A 20,834-nucleotide genomic window follows, 5' to 3' on the forward strand; every position below is an offset into this window, starting at 1 on the left:
TTTTGAGACAGGATCTGGCTGTATCACCCAGGGTAGAATGCAATAGTGCAATCTTGGCTCACTGCAGCCTCTGCCTCCCAGGCTCAAACCATCCTCCCACCTCAGCCTCCTGAGTAACTGGAACTACAGGCGTGTACCAACATGCCCATCTAATTTTTGTATTTTTGGTAGAGACAGGGTTTCGCCATGTTGCCCAGACTGGTCTGGAACTCCTGGGCTCAAGCGATCCTCCCACCTTGGCCTCCCAAAGTGCTGGGATTACAGACGTGAGCCACCATGTCCAACCCTACTTTCTTTAAAAAATGTGTTTTTTACAAAATGTATGGCAAGTATATGTATTTACTGTGCTTTGTGGTAATTTTCTCAATGACAAAACATTTCCAATTTTGTTAACATCCGTGGTAAAATGATCCAATTTCAAAAATTTGTTCTAGAGCCAAGATCCTTATAACCTCTATAAATGTGTGTGAATAGTTAGTTGGCAGTTCCTACAAAGAAATGTCATTTTTATTCATGTATTTTGGGTTGTTTAAACATTTCTGTAAGATTTAAAATACTTTTCTTCTTATGGCTAGAATTCTCAGCATCTACTCCCATGCCTGCCTTTTTAAAATCTATTGGCCAGTTTAAGGGTATTCACAGTAATACAACTTAAAAACAAAGTGTCCATAAGTCATTGTTTCTAACAGACAGCATAACACAGTAGAAATTGCCCTGACCAAGGAATTAGAAGACTGGAATTCAAGTCCCAACTCTGCCACTAACTTTGCAGGATGACCTTAGGCAAGTCATGTCACTTCTCTCATTTGTCAAATAATGCGAATGATTCCATTCTAAGTTATTTTCCACCTCTAAAATTGCTTTCATTTACTATTATTATTTTTTAAATAATGAAAACACTTTCTGGGAATTGTCTTAAGCACCAAATGGGTAGAGAAGAATTTTTTTGGTTTTTTTTGGTTTTTTTTTTGAGACACAGTCTCGCTCTGTCGCCCAGGCTGGAGTGCAGTGGCACAATCTCGGCTCATTGCACCCTCCGCCTCCTGGGTTCAAGCGATTTTCTTGCCTCAGCCTCCTGGGTAGCTGGGATTACAGGCATGCACCACCATGCCCGGCTAATTTTTGTATTTTTAGTAGAGATGGGGTTTCCCCACATTGGTCGGGCTGGTCTTGAACTCCTGACCTCGTGATCCAGCCGCCTCGGCCTCCCAAAATGCTGGGATTACAGGCGTGAGCCACCGCGCCTGGCCGGGTAGAGAAGAATTTACTGCTGATTAAGGTTGTGTTTTTCAACCTGCAATCCAGAGACCCTCAGAATAAAGATTACTTGAGGTTCCTATGAAAAATGCAGATTCCTGTCCTCCCCCTGGCTGAATCAGAATCTCATAAGGCGAGGCTCAGGTTTCTGCATTTTTCACAAGCTCTGTAATGGTTACAATGCACCCTAATGTTTGAGAACTAGTGGCCTAAAGAGAATGCAATCTAATAAGGGCAAGGCTAGTGCATAGCTTAAATTGCTCCAGCCTTTGGTAATCCCTTCTAAACACAGTGCCACCCATGTGGAGGAGACTGCAAGGAAGCTGTTATTCAAAGTAGAACAGTCAGCCTTGTGATTGAGTCCTGCTTTATGCTTGCATGTTTCATAACAAAACACAAAGGCAAGTCTTCATATCATGACTTAGTCTTGATATCCAAGTCACTGACTACTGTACTTATGATAACAGCTTGAAGAGGACTGCAACTCTCCCCTCACTAATGGTGGCAGAGTTGGCTTGTGACACCTGGCTCAGGGAAGAAAAATGAGTAAATTCCTACCTCTTTACTCTTGATTCCTCTTCCACCCCAATACTGTTAACAAATCATCCTGTGTGATTCAAATAATCTGGCAGATGAAATACAGAAAATCTAAGTCACATTGTTCTTATCACTCTATGGCCAGATATTATACTAATCCAATTTTAAAAATCCTTTTCTGTGCAATAGAAATAACCAAAGCCCATTCTGTCTCCTTTCCTTTCTAATGCTGTTGATAGGAACAAAATATCAAGTAAGGATACATGCTAGAGATGTTAAATTCATACAAGTAAAGTAAATTACAAAGAGAAGTGGTAATTTTTTTTATAGAATTTCACAATAAAATCCCTGTCACCATGAAAATCTTTTTATAATTTTAACAGGAAACTTAAAAGACATTTTGTTGCAAGACTATCTTAACAATTACAAGAATAATGCCATTATCTGTGCTCAATATAGATAAACGTAACAGTAACTTTAAAAGGCCAAGTATACTCATAAGTGAGGATGAAATTTCTTTTTCAACAACCAATATGCCAATATCCAACTTCTAGGTTTTATTCAATTCTAATGTCATGAGTTTCTCCTACCCCAATCAAAACTCCTGCCAAATGTCCACAAAATTGACACCAAAATCAAAAAACACAAAGAGAGGGACAGGGAGAGGGAAAAGAGAAATAGTGAGGAAGGAAGGAAGCTGACAAGAGCTACCATGCAAAATGACCAGAAGAACTGGAGTTCAGTGGCACAGATTAGCAGGAGCAGAGGAATGCTGAAAAAGATGGTGCTGCATAGAGTCTAACTTGGAGATGCCTGTATGATGCTGGATGACCAAGTACTAAGGTCACAAGTGTGTTCATGGACCCATAAGAACCAGGATCTTGACCCAAACTTGTAAGATTTTCTAAAAAGAAAATACTTCATCTAAATTGAAGTAATTCCTAAGTCAAACACCAGAAGAGTTCCTTATTTGATGTAAGTTGTGCCTAAAACTTTGGCTGATACAAAGAAACCCGTCCACTAAGGCACCCTGAGGCAATCTGACAATGTGTTGGAGAGAACTTTGTTGTCAGTACCACATCATTATGAGAGTACAGAGAACGGATCACCCGCAGGGGACTGGCTTCTTTGGGCAAGCAGTCAACAAGTTCACTGCACTGTTTGTCAAATCCCAACAAGCGAATCCCATAGCCATGTGGGGAAGAAATCATTCGCCCATCGGGGCTGAAGCAAAGTTCTTTGATGTAACCCCTGCCTACATTGGCTTCTTCAATGTAATGAGTCAGTCGTAGAGAACAGCGAGGTGAGACAGGTCGCACTGGAGCTCCTTCTTGGAATTCATAGACACAAGTACACTAGGGGGAGAGAAGGGAGACAAACCAAGGTTACAAAACCCAAATAGTGCTACAGATATTCCTTATTTTTAAAAAGCTCAACAGATTGCCAAAGCCACAGAATTGTTACAAGAAATCACTCAGAATAATGCTATCCCCCTCCCAACTAACAAAACTTGTAGGCCCCATCCTTTCTTATCTTCATAAGCTGAGGTTATTCTGTGTTATGATGCTTTAAAGCCTTTTGTTCCCTGAGGCTGCCTGTGACTTCTGTAGTAATACATTATCTTTTCTAAGGGCAACAACAATGTTGATATTTTAAAAATTCCTGGAGTACATCCAAGCCCTAGAGTATCTTACCTCTTCCCCTACACAATTCAAAGGCTCTTCTCTTCTCTCCTTTCAGTTGTGGCCTCTAGGACCAGTGAGATCCTTGGAAGACTCTTGCTTTCCAGAGTGATGAGAATCATAAAGTCATTTAACACCTTTCCCCCTAGTCATCAGTATAGTCCCTTCCTTTCCCAGAGTTTCCCCTGGTTTTTAAAAAAAGAAAATTATGATACTCAATTGGCTTAGTAAAATCTCACATTTAGCCAGCTTAGCTGAAACATTTCAGACCTATGCTTATTATACAAGGGTTTTTTGTTTGGTTTTTTTTTTGGGGGGTGAGATGAAAGAGGCAGGATTTAAGAAGCTGGGCAAAATCTGAGCTGATGCTGGCCTTTAAAGTACCTCCCACCTTGCTCAACCCCGGCAGGAGAGGAATAAGAAGAGTTTGGAAGGGATAATGATACCGTATGAAGCAAGAGAGGACAGAAACAGGAGAGTCGAGAAGCAGGATCTCTAGCAGTATGCCCTTGAGGGCAGAGACTGCAGTCAGTGATTGGCCTAAGGTCTGCACACATGGCAATGGCAATTTGTCCAGTGAGCCCTGTTGAAGGTGGAGTGCTGCTGCCTGTACCTCCTCATCATCACTGTTGCTTGAGCACCGAAGAAGAGTGGCCCAGCCTTTTGGGTGCAGCTGTAAGGATGTGATGCAGTTTCCGTGGTCACTCTCACCAAGAACTTCAGGGGTTACGACTTCAAGACTATTTCGTGGTGAAACTCCTGAGATATAAGAAAATGAGGATGTGGGATTTGTATTATAAAAAAACTAAGGCAGTTCATCAATGCTTTTCATTTCTGGCAGCCACCTCCCATGCCATCATTCCTTAGTCTGCGCCTTATGCTACCATATGTTAAAGAGCATGGTACTCCCCAATGTATGGTGTGTGAGTTTTGGAGGGGTGAAGGTGTGAGGAAAGGGTATAAATAGAATGAAAGAATCCCAAGTTCCCACAGCAGTAATCATCACTGACCTAAGGCTAAGGCATAGAAGCTGACTAGGGGTTCTTTTATTTGGATCTTACATCTCAGAAAGCTCTGAGAACCAAAGTTATGTGACACGAAAGGACTCTAGAAAGGTAAAAGGTAACAATTCTCCTCTCATTGGACCTGGTGCTTTCTGGTCCAGAGAAGGAAATACTTGGATGCCATGAGGATTGCCTTTAAGCAAATAAAAAGATCAGGACTTATGCCCCCGCAACAACAACACTATAAACAAAAAATAAAATGTTGGAGGTGAGGAAGGACACCTCACATAAAGGCATGTCAAAACAAGGGATGGGAGACATTGCCAATCATACATCTTCCTGGTGACTCTACTATGCCTCATCATTTCCTTCTACCTAACTCTCAATGAAAATGACTGCTGGAGTAAGGCACTGTTACTAATGGGAGTATGTTATATCCTTCAGGTGCGTGAAAAACCACTTTCATAGACACTAAGGAAGCAACTTAGAAATTCAATAGCAAGAGAAATACTTCAACACTGTGGAAGGAGTTACTTTGAAGGTAATGAGCTCCCTCTGTAAGATCCTTTGTGAATTGCTTGTCAAGTAGATGTGTTACCTTCTTTTTAAAGATTCCCTTTAGATTACTACATCATTAACAGAAACCTGTGAAGCTCTAAATTACACTGCTCTAACAAAACTCTACTGAAATAACTATTTCACATGTGATTGAACTTTAACAATTTTAGAGAAAAATAAACTCTTATTTTAAGAATTAATTTGGAAAACCTATAACAAAACCAGACAAGAAATGCATTCTAAGTAGGTGGTTTGCTAACTGTGCTCCTCTGGAGTTCCTCAGGAGCTGGCAAAAGTGGGGAACCACGTGTGAGCTGAGGTGGAGATGGGGTGGGGAAGGCTGGAGGGTCAAGAGCCTCCCTAATTTTTCTTGAACCAGAGCTACTTTGATTGTATTTGTGCTACATCTCTAAGAATCCACAGCAGATTTCATGTCAAAAATAGAGTTCTAATGCTGAAATGCATTTGAAAGCCTCTGCTCTATACAGCTATATCTGCCAAAGGATGGTGTTAACATACTCTGACATCTGAAGATCCAGGATTTCCAACGTTTAGAGCAACTTCACCTATAAGCCCCACCTTCTCCCATGTTTTCCCTCTCTTTTCACCCTCTCATTTTCCTCTTCTTCCCAGCCTCCTCATATATCATCTCTTCCCTCATTCTCAACTCTCTGTGGCATAGAACTGCTGTGTATTTGTGTTTGTGTGTTTACCACTGGTCAATAACAAGCAAGCATGTTTAACTATTCTTCTTAAGTTTCTTTTTCTTGTGGATGGTGTAGTCAATCAATAAAGATTTTTCTCAATGATTATTAGAAACCTTGACTTGTTTCCCATAGCACAAGTAGAAGGAGAACAGGAAGAATCTGCAAAAGATGTTTGTGTTACAAATCAAAGGAAAAATGTTATACTTCTGGGCATAAATCTTTAAGAGGAGGAGCCTAGACTTCAATATCCAGAGGCAAGTGGATAGGCCATAGGTTAGGTTAGAAAGAGCTGTTAAACCATTCTACTCACATAAGTAGCCATGCAAGATAACCAGCATCTACCAGGCAAAGCCACCCAGTGAAAACACAAATTGGAAGTCTAAGATTTAGTCTCTGCCCAAAATTACAAGGTAGAGAAATGTCTATCTCCAAAAGTGACCCAAAATGACAAAAAAAAAAGCCATATCTGGTTCTTAATACTCAGTTCACAAAGAGAAGAATAAACAATAAATGTATAAGAGCTTAGATATCAGTTAGTATGAAGAGGAACAGTATGTGGAATTTGTATAGGTAGAAACCATTTCAACTTGGGGGGGCTGTGGTGGAAGGTATAGGGCAGAGCAGCTAGTTCTGCCAGAATGGCTAGGAAAAAACTGGGAAATACAGAGTGGAGCCAGATGGTAGCTCACTTTATCCTACAAACCCTTGGAAGGTGTCAGGCATTGCACAGACAAGGAAATGGCAGAGCAAAAAGTCTGAGGGTAACCAGGTGACTTTCACAATTACTGAAAATTCATGCCTTATATTTATACAGAGCTTTCACATGCATAATCTCATTTAATTTTCACAACAATCTTGATTGAAATCTATATTTCTGAACTACTTCCTCTCCAAACTAGACCAAACTAAGTCCAGCTAATAAAACCAAAGCTCAAGTTCCATTAAGATTTAACTCAAGATATTCAACCCCAGAGACTCTCAGTTAGTTTTTTGAAGATGAAGACTGAGGGATAAATCACCTCATCTCCATTGCTTTTATTTTTATGGATTAAAACCATAAAACTGGTTTTAATCAATAATCATATTGGCATAATCTGTTGTTACAAGATTATAAAATCCAACTTTTAACCTACCTTCTCTTTGAGAGGCTCGTGACATGTGTTTCTCAGAAGAATTAGAATCACTATGATGACAAGGTGAGCCAGAAACTCTAGGACCAGATGAACTTGATGAAGTGGTCAAATCTTAAAAATATGAAAAATTCTGACAGTAAACCTAGCATAACTCTGGTAATGGCTCTTAACTTTTTAATCATCTACTCAAACCATAGTTTTAAAATTTTTAAAAAATGCTCATATATCATTGGCCTGTAAGACTGAGGAAGGCAAGACAGCTCTTTGAAGTGTTCTAAGATCTAGTCCCTTTCTGAATCTTTTATATCAAAGACTTGACTATGTGAAATAAAAATGAAAAACCAAATAATCATAGGAGCGTCTTTGGATCCTCATCATTTCTGTACTAAAGTGGAACCCAAAAATGCAATGAAAATGAAAACTAAGCTCTTAAGCCTATTGTTTTATGTTAAAATAGGGTCCAAACAACAGGCCTATTACCAGAAACATGAAGAGATTCTTCTTTAAAGTATACCAAAAACTTCCATTATCATTCTTAAAATTATGTGAATAGTCTTTTTTTTTTTTTTTGAGACAAGGATCTTGCTATGTTGCCCAGGCTGGACTCCTAATTCCTGGGTTCAAGTGATCCTCCTGCCTCAGCCTCAGCCTCCTGAGTAGCTGGGCCTACAGGCATGCACCACTGTGCCAGGTTTATGTGAATACTGTGAAATGTGAATACTGTGAAATGTGACACAAAGTTTACATTGAAAAAAAATGAGTATCAGGTAGTAGAGTCTGATATAGTACTCCAAATAGCAATGTCTATTTCATCACCACATTTTGCTAGTGGTCCCAAAGCTATGTTAAGAATTCTTACTAGTCTAATTTCCTATAATGTTATTTAGTATCAGAATTACCGTTAGAAAACTGAAAACCTTGTTGGTTTTTGAGATGAAATAGGCAAACTAGACATTCAAAATCACTATTTCTCACTAAGCTAGAGTGGCTTACCATGTTTAACTTAAAAGGCAAATTTGAATCTCAAAGGATTATACTCGTGTATTAATGAAATCCCTTGTTTGCAAGTAAGTTGGTAAAACTTAAATTTCTACTTTTAGCAATTATACCAGGCACTGCAGTACAATGATGTCTGTACTTTCCCAAAGGAATCTTCAGAAGTGGTCCTGTGCACATGGAGAAAGATTCCAACCTTTTTTTTTTTTTTGGACACAGGGTCTTTCTCTGTTGCCCAGGCTGGAGGGCAGTGGGGCGTAATCATGGCTCACTGCTGCCTCAACCTGCCAGGCTCAAGTGATCCTCCTGCCCCAGCTTCCTGAGTAGATGGGACTACAGATGCATGCTAGCATATCTGGCTAATTTTTATATTTTTCGTAGAGACAGGGTTTCACCATGTTGCCCAGGCTGGTCACAAACTCCTGGGCTCAAGCGATCCGCCCACCTCAGTCTCCCAAAGTGCTAGGATTACAAGCGTGAGCCACTGTGCCTGGCTAAATTTTTAAGTTATTTGTAGAGATGAGGTCTCCCTATGTTGCCCAGGCTACCCTTGAACTCCTGGGCTCAAGTGATCCTCCCACCTTGGCCTCCCAAAGTGATGGGATTACAGATGTGAGTCCCCACACCTGACCCCAACCATTCAAAGCTGCCTTTTAATAGCAATTTATTAGCATTCTATGTTCCAAATGCTTAAGTCTTTTTTCCCCCTGGATTTTTGTTTATAATGTAAATGATGGGTATGTCCCCATACCAGTCCCTTCTTTCCCAAAGGTAGATGAAATATAGTCTTTTTTAAATCACATAATGTTGATAAAATACAATATGTAAGTTTTTCTGAACCCTAAATTCACTTAAGTCTTAACAAAATCAGCAGTGAGAGAAAGAGTTTTAGCAAGAGTGTGTTTAGAGAGTAATGAGATAAGATGGCACCAGCTTCCTGTGTCTGGACATCTATAAGTCTAGGACACAGATATACTTAAAACTAAAACTCTATATTGACCATAACTTAATAAAAGCTCTGCTTGATTCCAGAAGGACTTAAGACCTTGTGCCATCACTAATTTTTGAGATAGTGATGATTCAAAATTACTGATGAAAAGATCCTGTGGCTAGCATAAAGCTAAAAGAAAATATTTCAGGGTCAGCAGTTGTTCCTCCTAGTCCCTTTGTGATTCAGAGGTACATATGAATGATATGTCAGAGATACATACAAATCATTATACTTGCTTAGATAAAAACCCATCACTGAGCTTTCTAAAGAATGCCTTTTAATTGTCTTCCCTTTTCCTGCTATCATTCTTGGAAAAGAAACATATATCATCTCTATGTTTGAGAATCTTGAGAAAAATCTTTTTGACCAAAAAAGAAAAGCTTACCTGAACTTGAAGTAGTTCTTCTTGCTCTTAAAATGGGATAGCTGCCTACTTCTAAAGACTTAGTTAAGTCAAGATCATGCAAAATTAAGAGATATCCAGAGGACGTGGAAATCAACATTTTGGAACAATCTGGTGTTAACCTCATTCGCATGAGAAAACGTGTGTGAAAGAATTTTTTATGTGGACACCCATCTTCTGTATACCTACAGGAGAAACCAAGCCAACAAAATCTAGAGTTATCATAAATATAACGGTTCCGTAATAATCATATTTTTTGCCCTTCAAAATAAAATGTAGGGAGGATGAGGAGAGCTTGGTCAATGGGCTCAAAATTCCAATTAGGAGGAATAAGTTCTAGGGTATTATATTGCACAGTAGGGTGATGATGGTTAATAGTAAGATACAGTATATTATAAAATAGCTAGAAGAGTGACTGTTACATGTCCTTACCACAAAGGAATGATAAGTGCATGCTAATACTGATTTGCTCATTATACAATATATATGTATCAAGACATCAAATTGTACCCTACAAATATGTACAGTTACAATGTGACAATTAAAAAATATCTGAGGCCAGGCATGGTGGCTCATGCCTGTAACCCCAGCACTTTGGGAGACCAAGGCAGGAGGATTGCTTGAGCCTAGGAGTTCAAGACCATCCTGGGCAAGATGGTGACCCCATCTCTACAAAAATTTAAAAAATTAAATTAGCTGAGTGTGGTGGTGTGCACTCATAGTTCCAATACTCAGTAGGCTGAGGTGGGAGGATCATGCGAGCCTTGGAGTTTGAGGCTGCAGTGAGCTATGATCACACGACTGTACTCCAGCCTGGGTGACAGACAGATAGACTCTGTCTCTATTCAAAAAAAAAAAAAATTGAAACTTCAAAAGTGAGATGTCTTTCCAATAAATTTTACTTTTTATGTTAATAATTATTATTTAAAATAATACATGTTGTTTTAATCAATTGTGGACTAATAATATTGTAATGATCATTAAATCCAGAAGAAATGTAACACTAATAGCCCTGTGGTCACAGAAAACAATTTTTAAAATTAATGTCAGTTTACATGCATATTTTCGATGCCAATAAGAATGATCAGTAGGCTGGGGGTGGTGGCTCACGCCTGTAATCCCAACACTTTGGGAGGCTGAGGCGGGAGGACAGATGGAGCCCAGGAGTGGAAGACCAACCTGGGCAACATAGCAAGACCCTGTCTCTACAAAAAATAAAAAGCTGGAGACTGAGGTGCAAGGATGGTTTGAGCCTGGGATGTGGAGGGTGCAGTGAGCTATGAATGTGCCACTGCACACCAGCCTGAGCATATAACAGGATATAATTCTATGAGAAAATATAATGAAAATGAGTACCAGAAGAAAAAGTTGTAAAACTTCCAGCTGTTAAAAAAAAAATAGAATTTACAGTCAATGTATATTGAGATTTACATGCTTAACAATCTTTTTGCTCATCATTCCTTCGTTCATCTCCAACATTCCTTTTTTGATCCTTTCTTTCTGAAGTATATCCCTCAGAATTTTTTTTTTTGAGATGGAGTTTTGCCCTTGTCACCCAGGCTGGAGTGCAATGGTACTGTCTCAGCTCGCTGCAACCTCTGCCTCCCGGGTTCAAGCGATTCTCCTGCCTCAGCCTCCCAAGTAGCTGGGATTACAGGCACGTGCCACCACACCCATGCCTGGGATTACAGGCATGAACCACCGTACCTGGCCAGAATTTTTTAAAGTTAGACTTTGTTGAGGTAAATTCTCTCACTTTTTATTGTTCTGAAAATCTTTTTTTTTTTTTTTTTGAGGCGGAGTTTCACTCTTGTTGCCCAGGCTAGATAGAGTGCAATGGCACAATCTTGGCTCACTGCGAAAAGCGATTCTCCTGCCTCAGCCTTTAAAAAAAATAAAATTTTTCAATGGTGTACATGATGTTTGAAATATGTATATATTGTGGAATGGCTAAATCAATCTAATTTATATATATATATGTATATATATATATATATATAAAACCTCACATACTTAACATTTATGATGATAACGTTTAAAATCTACTTTTTTTTTTTTTTTTTTTTTTTTTTTTTTTGAGACGGAGTCTCGCTCTGTCGCCCAGGCTGGAGTGCAGTGGCGCAGTCTCGGCTCACTGCAAGCTCCGCCTCCCGGGTTCACGCCATTCTCCTGCCTCAGCCTCTCCGAGTAGCTGGGACTACAGGCGCTCGCCACCACGCCCAGCTAATTTTTTTGTATTTGTAGTAGAGACGGGGTTTCACCGTGGTCTCGATCTCCTGACCTGGTGATCCGCCCGCCTCGGCCTCCCAAAGTGCTGGGATTACAAGCGTGAGCCACTGCGCCCGGCCCTAAAATCTACTTTTAACAAATTTTGATTATATATAATAACAACAGTAAATTGTCATTAACAGTGGTCTTCATGTTGTACAATATAAATCTCCCAAGTAGCTGGGATTACAGGCACCTGCCACCACATCCAGCTAATTTTTCACATTTTTAGTAGAGACAGGGTTTCACCATGTTGGCCAGGCTGGTCTCAAAATCCTGACCTCTGGTGATCCACCGCCTTGGCCTACCAAAGTGCTGAGATTATAGGCGTGAGCCAGCATGCCTGGCCTGTTCTGAAAATCTTTATTTCACTCTCTTTTAAGAGACTGGGTCTCCCTCTGTTGCCCAGGCTGGGGTGCAGTGGCATAATCATAGCTCACTATAACCTCAAATTCTCAGACTCAAGGGATCTTCCCACTTCAGCCTTCCAAGTAGCTGGAACTACAGGGGTGCACCACCACTCCTGGCTAGTTTTTAAATTTTCTGTAGAGATGGGGTCTTGCTGTGTTGCCCAGGCTAGTCTTGAACTCCTGGTTTCAAGTGATCCTCCCACTTCAGCCTCTCAAAGTGCTGAGATTATAAGTATGAGCCACTATGCCCAGCTCAACTCATCTTATTGAAAAAAGGTTTAGCTGAGCATATAATTTTAGGTCATTGTTTCTTTCTGAATATTTAGGATAATTTTCCACAGAGTTCTATCTTCCATTGTTACTATTTGTGAGTCTGCTATTAGTCTGACTGTTACTTTGCGTAATTTATCTTTTTTCCCCCCTCTGGTTAATCTCTCTGTCTTTAGAGTACTGCAATTTCACTGGTATATGTAAATTTGGATCTCTTTTTATTTATCTTTATTGGGATTCGTTTGACTTTCCAAGTCTTAAGATTCATATTATTCATATATTCTGAAAGTTTCTCAGTCATTATTCCAATATTGCCTCTCACTGATTTTCTCTATTCTTTTAGAGCTCCAAATATATGTATGAAACATTCATGTTTGACTCTCCTTTTCTTATAACTTGCTTCTTTATATTTTCTATCTCTTCATTTCATTTCAATATCTTTTTCATATTCTGGGTAACTTTTCAATATCTATTTTCATATATATATATATATTTTTTTTTTTTGAGACAGAGCCTTACTCTGTCACCCAATGCAGTGGTGTGATCTTGGCTCACTGCAACCTCCGCCTCCCAGGTTCAAGAGATTCTCCCGCCTCAGCTTCCCAAGTAACTGGGATTACAAGCGCCTGCCACCATGCCCAGCTAATGTTTATATTTTTAGTAAAGATGGGGTTTTACCATGTTGGCCAGGCTGGTCTCAAACTCCTGATCTCAAGTGATCTACCCTCCTCGGCCTCCCAAAGTGCTGGGATTACAGGCGTGAGCCACTGTGCCCAGGCAGTTTATGCCCTTTATTTTAAAATGTGCTTATTGGCTAGGTGCAGTGGCTCATGCCTGTAATCCCAGCACTTTGGGAGGCCGAGGTGGGAGGATCACTTGAGCCAGAAGTTAGAGACCAGCATGGGCAACATAATGAGACACTGTTTCTACGAAAAAATGTAAAAGTAGCCAGGCAGAGTGTCACACCGCTGGTCCCAGGTACTTGAGAGGCTGAGGTAGGAGGATGGCTTGAGCCCAGGAGGACAAGGTGGTAGTTGGCTTGAGCCCAGGAAGACAAGGTGGTAGTAAACTATGATTGTGCCACTATATTCCACCCTGTCACCCAAGCTGGAGTGCAATGGCACAATCTCAGTTCACTGCAGCCTCCTCCTCCCAGGTTCAAGCAATTCTCCTGCCTTAGCCTCCCAAGTAGCTGGGATTACAGGTGTGTGGCATCACACCTGGCTAATCTTTGTATTTTCAGTACAGACAACGTTTCACCATGTTGGCCAGGCTGGTCTTGAACTCCTGATCTCAAACGATCCACCCGCCTTGGCCTCCCAAAGTGCTGGGATTGCAGGCGTGAGCTACCGCGCCAGGCCTAAAAAAATAAATTTTTTTAATGGTGTACATGATATTTGAGATGTGTATATATTGTGGAATGGCTAAATCAAGCTAATTTATATATATATATATATATAACCTCACATACTTAGCATTTATGATGATAACACTTAAAATCTACTTTTAACAAATTTCAATTATATATGATAACAGTAAATTGTCATTAACAGTGGTCATCATGTTGTACATTATAAATCTCTTGAACTTTTATTCCTCCTAACTGAAATGTTGTATTTTTTGACCAAAGTTTCCCCCCACTGTACTCCACCCACCTATCCCCAGTCCCTGGTAACCACCATTCTACTATCTGCTTCTATGAGTTTTTGACTTTTTTTTTATTATTATTTTAATTTTTATTTTTATTTATTTTTTATTTTTTTATTTTTTTTATTTTTTTTTGAGACGGAGTCTCGCTCTGTCGCCCAGGCTGGAGTCCAGTGGCGCAATCTCGGCTCACTGCAAGCTCCGCCTCCCGGGTTCACGCCATTCTCCTGCCTCAGCCTCTCCGAGTAGCTGGGACTACAGGCGCCCGCCACCACGCCCGGCTAATTTTTTGTATTTTTAGTAGAGACGGGGTTTCACCATGGTCTCGATCTCCTGACCTCGTGATCCGCCCGCCTCGGCCTCCCAAAGTGCTGGGATTACAAGCGTGAGCCATCATGCCTGGCCAAGTTTTTGACTTTTTTAGATTCTACATGTAAGTGATATTTGTCTTTCTGAGCCTGGCTTATTTTGCTTAATATAATGTCCTCCAGGGTCATTCGTGTTGTTGCAAATGACAAAATTTCCTTCTTTCTTAAGGCTGAATAGTATTTTGCTGTGTATATTACAACATTTTTAATCCATTCATTCATTGATGGACATTTAGGTTAACTCCATATCTTGGCTACTGTGAATAGTGCTGTAATGAACATGAGAGTGCAGATATCTTTTCGACATCGTGATTTAATTTCCTTTGGATATATACCTAGTAGAAGGATTGTTGGATTTATATGGTGGTTCTATTTTTAAGTTTTTGAGGAACCTCCCTACTGTCTTCCATAATTTGTATCTAATGACCTTTGTTAACTCTTACTAATTCTGATAATTCTCTGAGGAATTTTAGGGATTAGAAAACTTTGGCCTATGGGCCAAATTTGGCCCACTTTTATCTATTTTATGTTTTAAAGACAGGGTGTCAATCTGTTGCCCAGGCTAGAGTGCAGTGGTGCGATCATGGCTCACTGAAACCTTGAACTCCTGGGCTCAAGGGGTCCTCCTGTCTCGCCCTCTTCAGTACCTGGGACTACAGGCGCACATGGCCACACTTGGCTAATGTTTTAAATTTTGTTGTTGTTGTTGTTGTTGTTGAGACGGAGTCTTGCACTGTTGCCCAGGCTGGAATGCAGTGGTGCGATCTTGGCTCACTGCAACCTCCGCCTCCCAGGTTCAAGCGATTCTCCTGCCTCAGCCTCCTGAGTAGCTGGGATTACAGGCACCTGCCACACCCGGCTAATTTTTTTGTATTTTTAGTAGAGATGGGGTTTCACTATATTGGTCAGGCTGGTCTCGACCTCCTGACCTCATGATCTGCCTGCCTCAACCTCCCGAGGTGCTGGGATTACAGGCATGAGCCACCGTGCCTGGCCATGTTTTAAAATTTTTTAGAGATGAGGTCTTACTATGTTGCCCAGGTTGGTCTCAAACTCCTGGGCTCACGCAATCCTCCCACCTTGGCCTCCCAAAGTGGTGGGATTATAGGCATGAGCCACTGTGCCTGGTTCTATAAAGAAAGTTTGTATGAACACAGCCACATCTATTCATTTATGTATCATCTATGACGGCTCAGAGACCGTGTAGTACACAAAGCCTAAAATATGCACTACCTGGTCCTTTACAGAAATAGTTTGCCAACCCCTAATATATCATCTGTGAATAATAATTGTTTTCTTCTTTCTAATCCATATATAATTGTTTTCTTCCTTCTTTTATTGCACCAACTAGTACCCTCCCCCGCTTCACCCACCCCATGACACTGATGAACAGTAGTGGTAACAGTGAGCAAGCTCTCCTTCCAGATTTTAAGGAGAAAACTTCTTAAGGTTCACCATTTAAAAATGTGCTGTAATTTTTTAGTATATACTTTTGATAAATTTCCTTCTATCTCTAGTTAATTAATGATTCAGGAGTTTCATTGAGGTATAACTTACATGCCATAAAACTCACTCATTTTAGGTGTAAATTAAGTATTTTTTTTTTTTGAGACAGAGTCTTGCTCTGTCACCCAGGCTGGAGAGCAGTGGCACGATCTTGGCTCACTGGAACCTCCACCTCCCAGATTCAAGCAATTCTCCTGCCTCAGCCTCCTGTGCAGCTGGAATTACAGGCGCCCACCACCACGCCCTGCTAATTTTTGGATTTTTAGTAGAGACGGGGTTTCACCATGTTGGCCAGGCTGGTCTCAAGCTCCTGACCTCAGGTGATCCACCCCCCTCGGCCTCCCAAAGTGCTGGGATTACAGGTGTGAGCCACCACACCAGGCCACAATTAAGTAATTTTTTAGTAAATTTACAGAGTTGTGCAATCAACACAATCCAGTTTTAGAACATTTTCTTCACCTTAAGAGATTCCTCCTGCCCATTAGCAATCATTTTCTGTTCCCACTCTCAGCTCCAGGCAACCACTAATCAACTTTCTGTCTCTATAGATTTACCTATTCTAGATATTTTATATAAATAGAATCGTACAGTAAGTAGTCTTTTGCAAGTTGGCTTTTTTCACCCAGCATAATTTTTTGAGGTTCATCCATGTCATAGCATGTATCAATTATTTGTTCGTTTTCATTGCTAAATAGTATTCTGTTGCATACATACACCACATTTTGTTTATCTGTTTACCACTTGCTGGATATTTGGATTGGTTCCATTTTTGCTTATTATGAGTGCTACTATAAACATTCATGTACAAGTCTTTGTGTGGCCATATATGTTCATTTCTCTTGAGTAGATATCTAGGAGTGGAATTGGTGGATCATATGGTAACTCCATGTTTAACATTTTATGAAACTGCCGACTTGTTTTCTTAAGTGGTTATTCCATTTTACATTCCCACCAGCAATGTGGGTTTCAGCAATCAGAGTTCCAGTTTCTCCACGTTCTTGCCAATACTTGTTATTAATTAATAATATGGAGTCTTCCAATCCATGAACATGGACTATCTCCCCATTTATTTACAACTTCTTATATTCCCTTCAGCAATGTTTTATAGTTTTCAGTGTACAGCTCTTATACCTCTTTTGTTAAATTTATTCCTATGTATTTTACCCTTTTTGATGCTATTGGGAATGAAATTATTTTCTTCATTCATTTTTGGATTGTTCATTGCTTATAAGTAGAAATACAATTGATTGTATATCTTGTGAATTTACTAAACTTGTTTATTAGGTCTAGTGGATTTCTTGATAGCTTCCTTACTATTTTCTATATACAGAAACATATCTCCTGCATATGAAGACAGTTTACTTCTTCCTTTCCAATCTGAATGCCTTTTCTTTTTTTTATGTGATTGCACCTCCAGTGCAATGTTACACCTCAAGTATAATTTCAAATAAAAGTGGTGAGAGCCTTCCTTCCAATCTTAGGGGGAATGCATTCAGTCTTTCAATGTTAAGCAAGATTCTTAGTTGTTGAGTACATTCCCTTTTATGCCTAGTTTTATCACAAAGAGATTTTGTCAAGTGCTTTTCTGTCTTGATTATCATACGGGTTTTGACCTTTATTAGTATAATGTATTACATTAACTGATTTTGGGAGTTAAACCAACCCTGTATTCCTAGGATAAATTCCACTTGGTGATGACATAAAAATGTTTATATATATTGTTGGATTTTCTAATATTTTGTTGAGGATTTTTCCATCCTTTTTTTTTTTTTTTTTTTAGGAGTATTTGTGGTTTCTATTCTTTTTTTTTTTTTTTTGAGATGGAGTTTCACTCTTGTCCCTCAGGCTGGAGTGCAATGGTGTAATCTTGGCTCACTGCAACTTCCACCTTCTGGGTTCACGCAATTCTCCTGCCTCAGCCTCCCGAGTAGCTGAGATTACAGGCATGCACCACCACGTCCAGCTAATTTTTGTATTTTTAGTAGAGATGGGGTTTCACCATGTTGGCCAGGCTGGCCTTGAACTCCTGACCTCAAGTGATCCGCCCACTTTCGCCTCTCAAAATGCTAGGGTTACAGGCATGAGCCACCACACCCAGCCCTGTAGTTTCTGTTCTTACGGTGTCTGTCTGGTTTTAGTATCAGGATAATAGTACACTCAAAGAATGAGTTGGAAAATATCCTGTCTCCTCTATATGCTGGAAGAGTTTTTGAAGGATTGTTATTATTTACTATGTAAATATTTGGTAGAATTAATCAGTAAAGCCATTTGATTCTGGGCTTTTCACTGTGGGAGTATTTTTAAATTACCAATTCAGGCCAGTCACAGTGGCTCACACCTGTAATCCCAGCACTTTGGGAGGCCGAGGCGGGCAGATCACTGAGGTCAGCAGTTTGAGACCAGCGTGACCAACATGGTGAAACCCTGTCTCTACTAAAAATACAAAAATTAGCCGGGGGTGGTGGCGGATGCCTGTAATCCCAGCTACTTAGGAGGCTGAGGCAGGAGGATCACTTGAACCCGGGAAGCAGAGGTTGCAATGACTCCATCTTAAAAAAAAAAAATTACCAATTCGATTTCTTTACTTGCTGTAGGTCTATAAGTCAACAGATTTTCTATTTATCTTAAGTCAATTTCAGTAATTTGTGACTCCCTAGGTGTCTATCTGTTCATCTATGTTGCCTAATTTGTTGCCATAAAGTTGCTGATAGTACTCCTTATTAATCCTTTTAATTTCTGTAAGGTTGGTTATGATGTCTCCTCTCTTTTGTTTTTAATTATGACTAAATGTTGAATCTTATTCCTCATTTGAAACAATCACACAGATTTACCCATTTTATCTGTTAATGTGGGTAATTATATTAATACAATTTCTATTGATAAACCATCTTTTCATTCCTTGAGGAAGCCCAACTTGGTCATGATATTTACTATAATGTAGGGTTCAATTTCTTTGCATTTAGAATATTTGTATTTACATTCATATTACAGATTGGTCTTTCTTTTTTTTTAAATATTATCTTTGTTAAGTTCGGGTATCAAGGTCATACTAGTTTTATACATGATGTAAGAATTCCCTTTTTCAATAATCTGATCAGTTTAATACAATTAGAATGTTCTCTCTTATTTGCAATATTTGGTAGAAGTCACCTGTAAAACTGACAGACCTGTTCTTTTATTAGTACTGTAGGTAGTTTTTAATTCATTTTTTCCATTTCTTTAATGGCTGTGGCAGAGCTGATGTTCAGAATATTTAAATAACAAGCACCGCATGAACACTTGCCATCAGAATAGATGCAGATGGCTGTGCTGGAACAGGGTCCTGGAATCACCATATTGTGTAAGGGGGGCTTTTGTTACTGAATTATGGGAAGGTTTTGAGGGAGGTATCTCTAGAAGAGGGGCCTGGGTAGTCAGAGGGTGTCAGAGGGTAACTCAGGGCAGTGCCTATTTACGAATTCGTATGGAAGAAGTTCAATCTTTTAACAGTACTTCAGCTGAACCAGTACATATTGGCTAAATATTAGTCCTAGTAATAGGTCTATTTCAGGTTTTCTATTTCTTCCTTGGCCAGTTTTGCTAAGGTGTATTTTTTAGTAAACTGCCTATTTCATCAAAGTTTTCAAGTATGTAGGGATAAAGCTCATCTATCATATTATTCTATATTGTTGTCTCCTTTTCTATTGCTGATATTAGTTATTTATGTCTTTTTTCTCTTGATGAATCTTGCCAGAGAATTGCCTATTCAATTAGCTTTTTTCAAAGAGCAGTCTTTAAAAATTCCTCTATTATATTTTCATTTTTGACATCATCAATTTTATGCTTTTACACTTATCATTTCCATACATCTACTTTCTTTGGGTTTATCCTTTTACCTTTTTCCAGTTTTTTGAGTAAGATGCTTAGTTCATCAATTTTCAACCTATCTTCAGTATGATTTCTTCTTTGATCCATAAATTATTTAAAAGTGAGTTTATAAGTCTCTAAACATGAGAATTTTTAATTAATAACTAAATGATACTAAGAACAGGGAAAATGGTTTGTGTGATAATAGTTCTTTGGTACCAGCTGAAACCTACTTTGTGGTTCAGTACATGCTCAATTTTTGTACTGGTTCTAAGTTTGCTTCAGAGGATGTTTTCACTAGTTGTTGGTAGCAGAATTCTAAATATGTGTAATACATCAAGCTTATTAATAATATTTAAATCTTCCACAGCCTTATCCATTTTCGTTTGTTGTTGTTGTTATTTTTCTTTTTTGAGACAGAATCTCACTCTGTCACCCAGGCTGGCTCACTGCAACCTCCGCCTCCCAGGTTCAAGCGATTCTCCTGCCTCAGTCTCCCAAGTAGCTGGGATTACAGGCATGTGCCACTAGGCCCTGCTAATTTTTGTGTTTTATTTATTTTTGTTGTTGTTGTTGTTATTGTTTTGAGACAGAGTCTCACTCTGTGGCCCAGGCTGGAGTACAGTGGCACAACCTCGGCTCACTGCAACCTCTACCTCCTGGGTTCAAGTGATTCTCCTGCCTCAGCCTCCCAAGTAGCTGGGATTACAGGTGCCAGCCACCATGCCTGGCTAATTTTTGTATTTTTAGTAGAGATGGGGTTTCTGCATGCTGGCCAGGCTAGTTTTGAACTCCTGACCTCAGGTGATCCACCCACTTCAGCCTTCCAAAGTGCTGGGATTACAGGTGTGAGCCACCACACGTGGCCTAATTTTTGTATTTTTTAGTAGAGATGGAGTTTCACCATGTTGGCCAGGCTGGTCTCCTGACCTCAAGTGATCTGCCCACCTCAGCCTCCCAAAGTGCTGGGATTATAGGCGTGAGCCACCATGTCTGTCCCATTTTTGTCTATCTTATCTAGATAAGTAAATGAGAGAATGCTGTTAATATTTTCCACTGAGATGGAGATTTCTCACTTCTTTCTTGTAATTCTGTCCACTTTTGCTTTTTATAGTTTTATGCTATGCTTTTAGGTGCATACAAGCTTTTATATTTTAGTGAAATTAATCTTTTGTTATAGTACCTTTTTATCAATAATGCTTTTTGCCTTAAACTTTATTTTGTTTGCTATTAATGTAGCTACAACTGTTT

The 20,834-nt window shown here is 39.6% G+C and overlaps 2 protein-coding genes across 4 annotated transcripts in view; one reads left to right on the top strand and one right to left on the bottom strand.

The window, feature by feature from the left end:
- The window catches only part of SLC25A51 (solute carrier family 25 member 51), a 49,256-nt gene extending 44,317 nt beyond the window's left edge, over nt 1–4,939 (top strand). Inside the window, exon 5 of the mRNA XM_063609031.1 lies at nt 4,925–4,939. The gene's annotated coding sequence lies outside the window, so the exon portion shown is untranslated. The remainder of the gene's footprint in view (nt 1–4,924) is intronic.
- DCAF10 (DDB1 and CUL4 associated factor 10) overlaps nt 2,103–20,834 on the bottom strand; it is a 62,353-nt gene continuing 43,621 nt past the window's right edge. For 2 of the 3 annotated variants that reach the window (XM_055293643.2, XM_055293645.2), the window contains 4 exons: nt 9,251–9,453; nt 6,879–6,989; nt 4,090–4,235; nt 2,103–3,149 (listed from right to left, as the gene is read on the bottom strand). In XM_055293643.2, coding sequence (XP_055149618.1) covers nt 2,781–3,149; nt 4,090–4,235; nt 6,879–6,989; nt 9,251–9,453 — 829 coding nt within the window. In that variant the 3' untranslated portion in view covers nt 2,103–2,780. The remainder of the gene's footprint in view (nt 3,150–4,089; nt 4,236–6,878; nt 6,990–9,250; nt 9,454–20,834) is intronic. The other variant, XM_063609019.1, reaches the window with a different exon arrangement.

The sequence above is a fragment of the Symphalangus syndactylus genome, chromosome 9, assembly GCF_028878055.3.
Source record: "Symphalangus syndactylus isolate Jambi chromosome 9, NHGRI_mSymSyn1-v2.1_pri, whole genome shotgun sequence".
Taxonomy (NCBI): Eukaryota; Metazoa; Chordata; class Mammalia; order Primates; family Hylobatidae; genus Symphalangus; species Symphalangus syndactylus.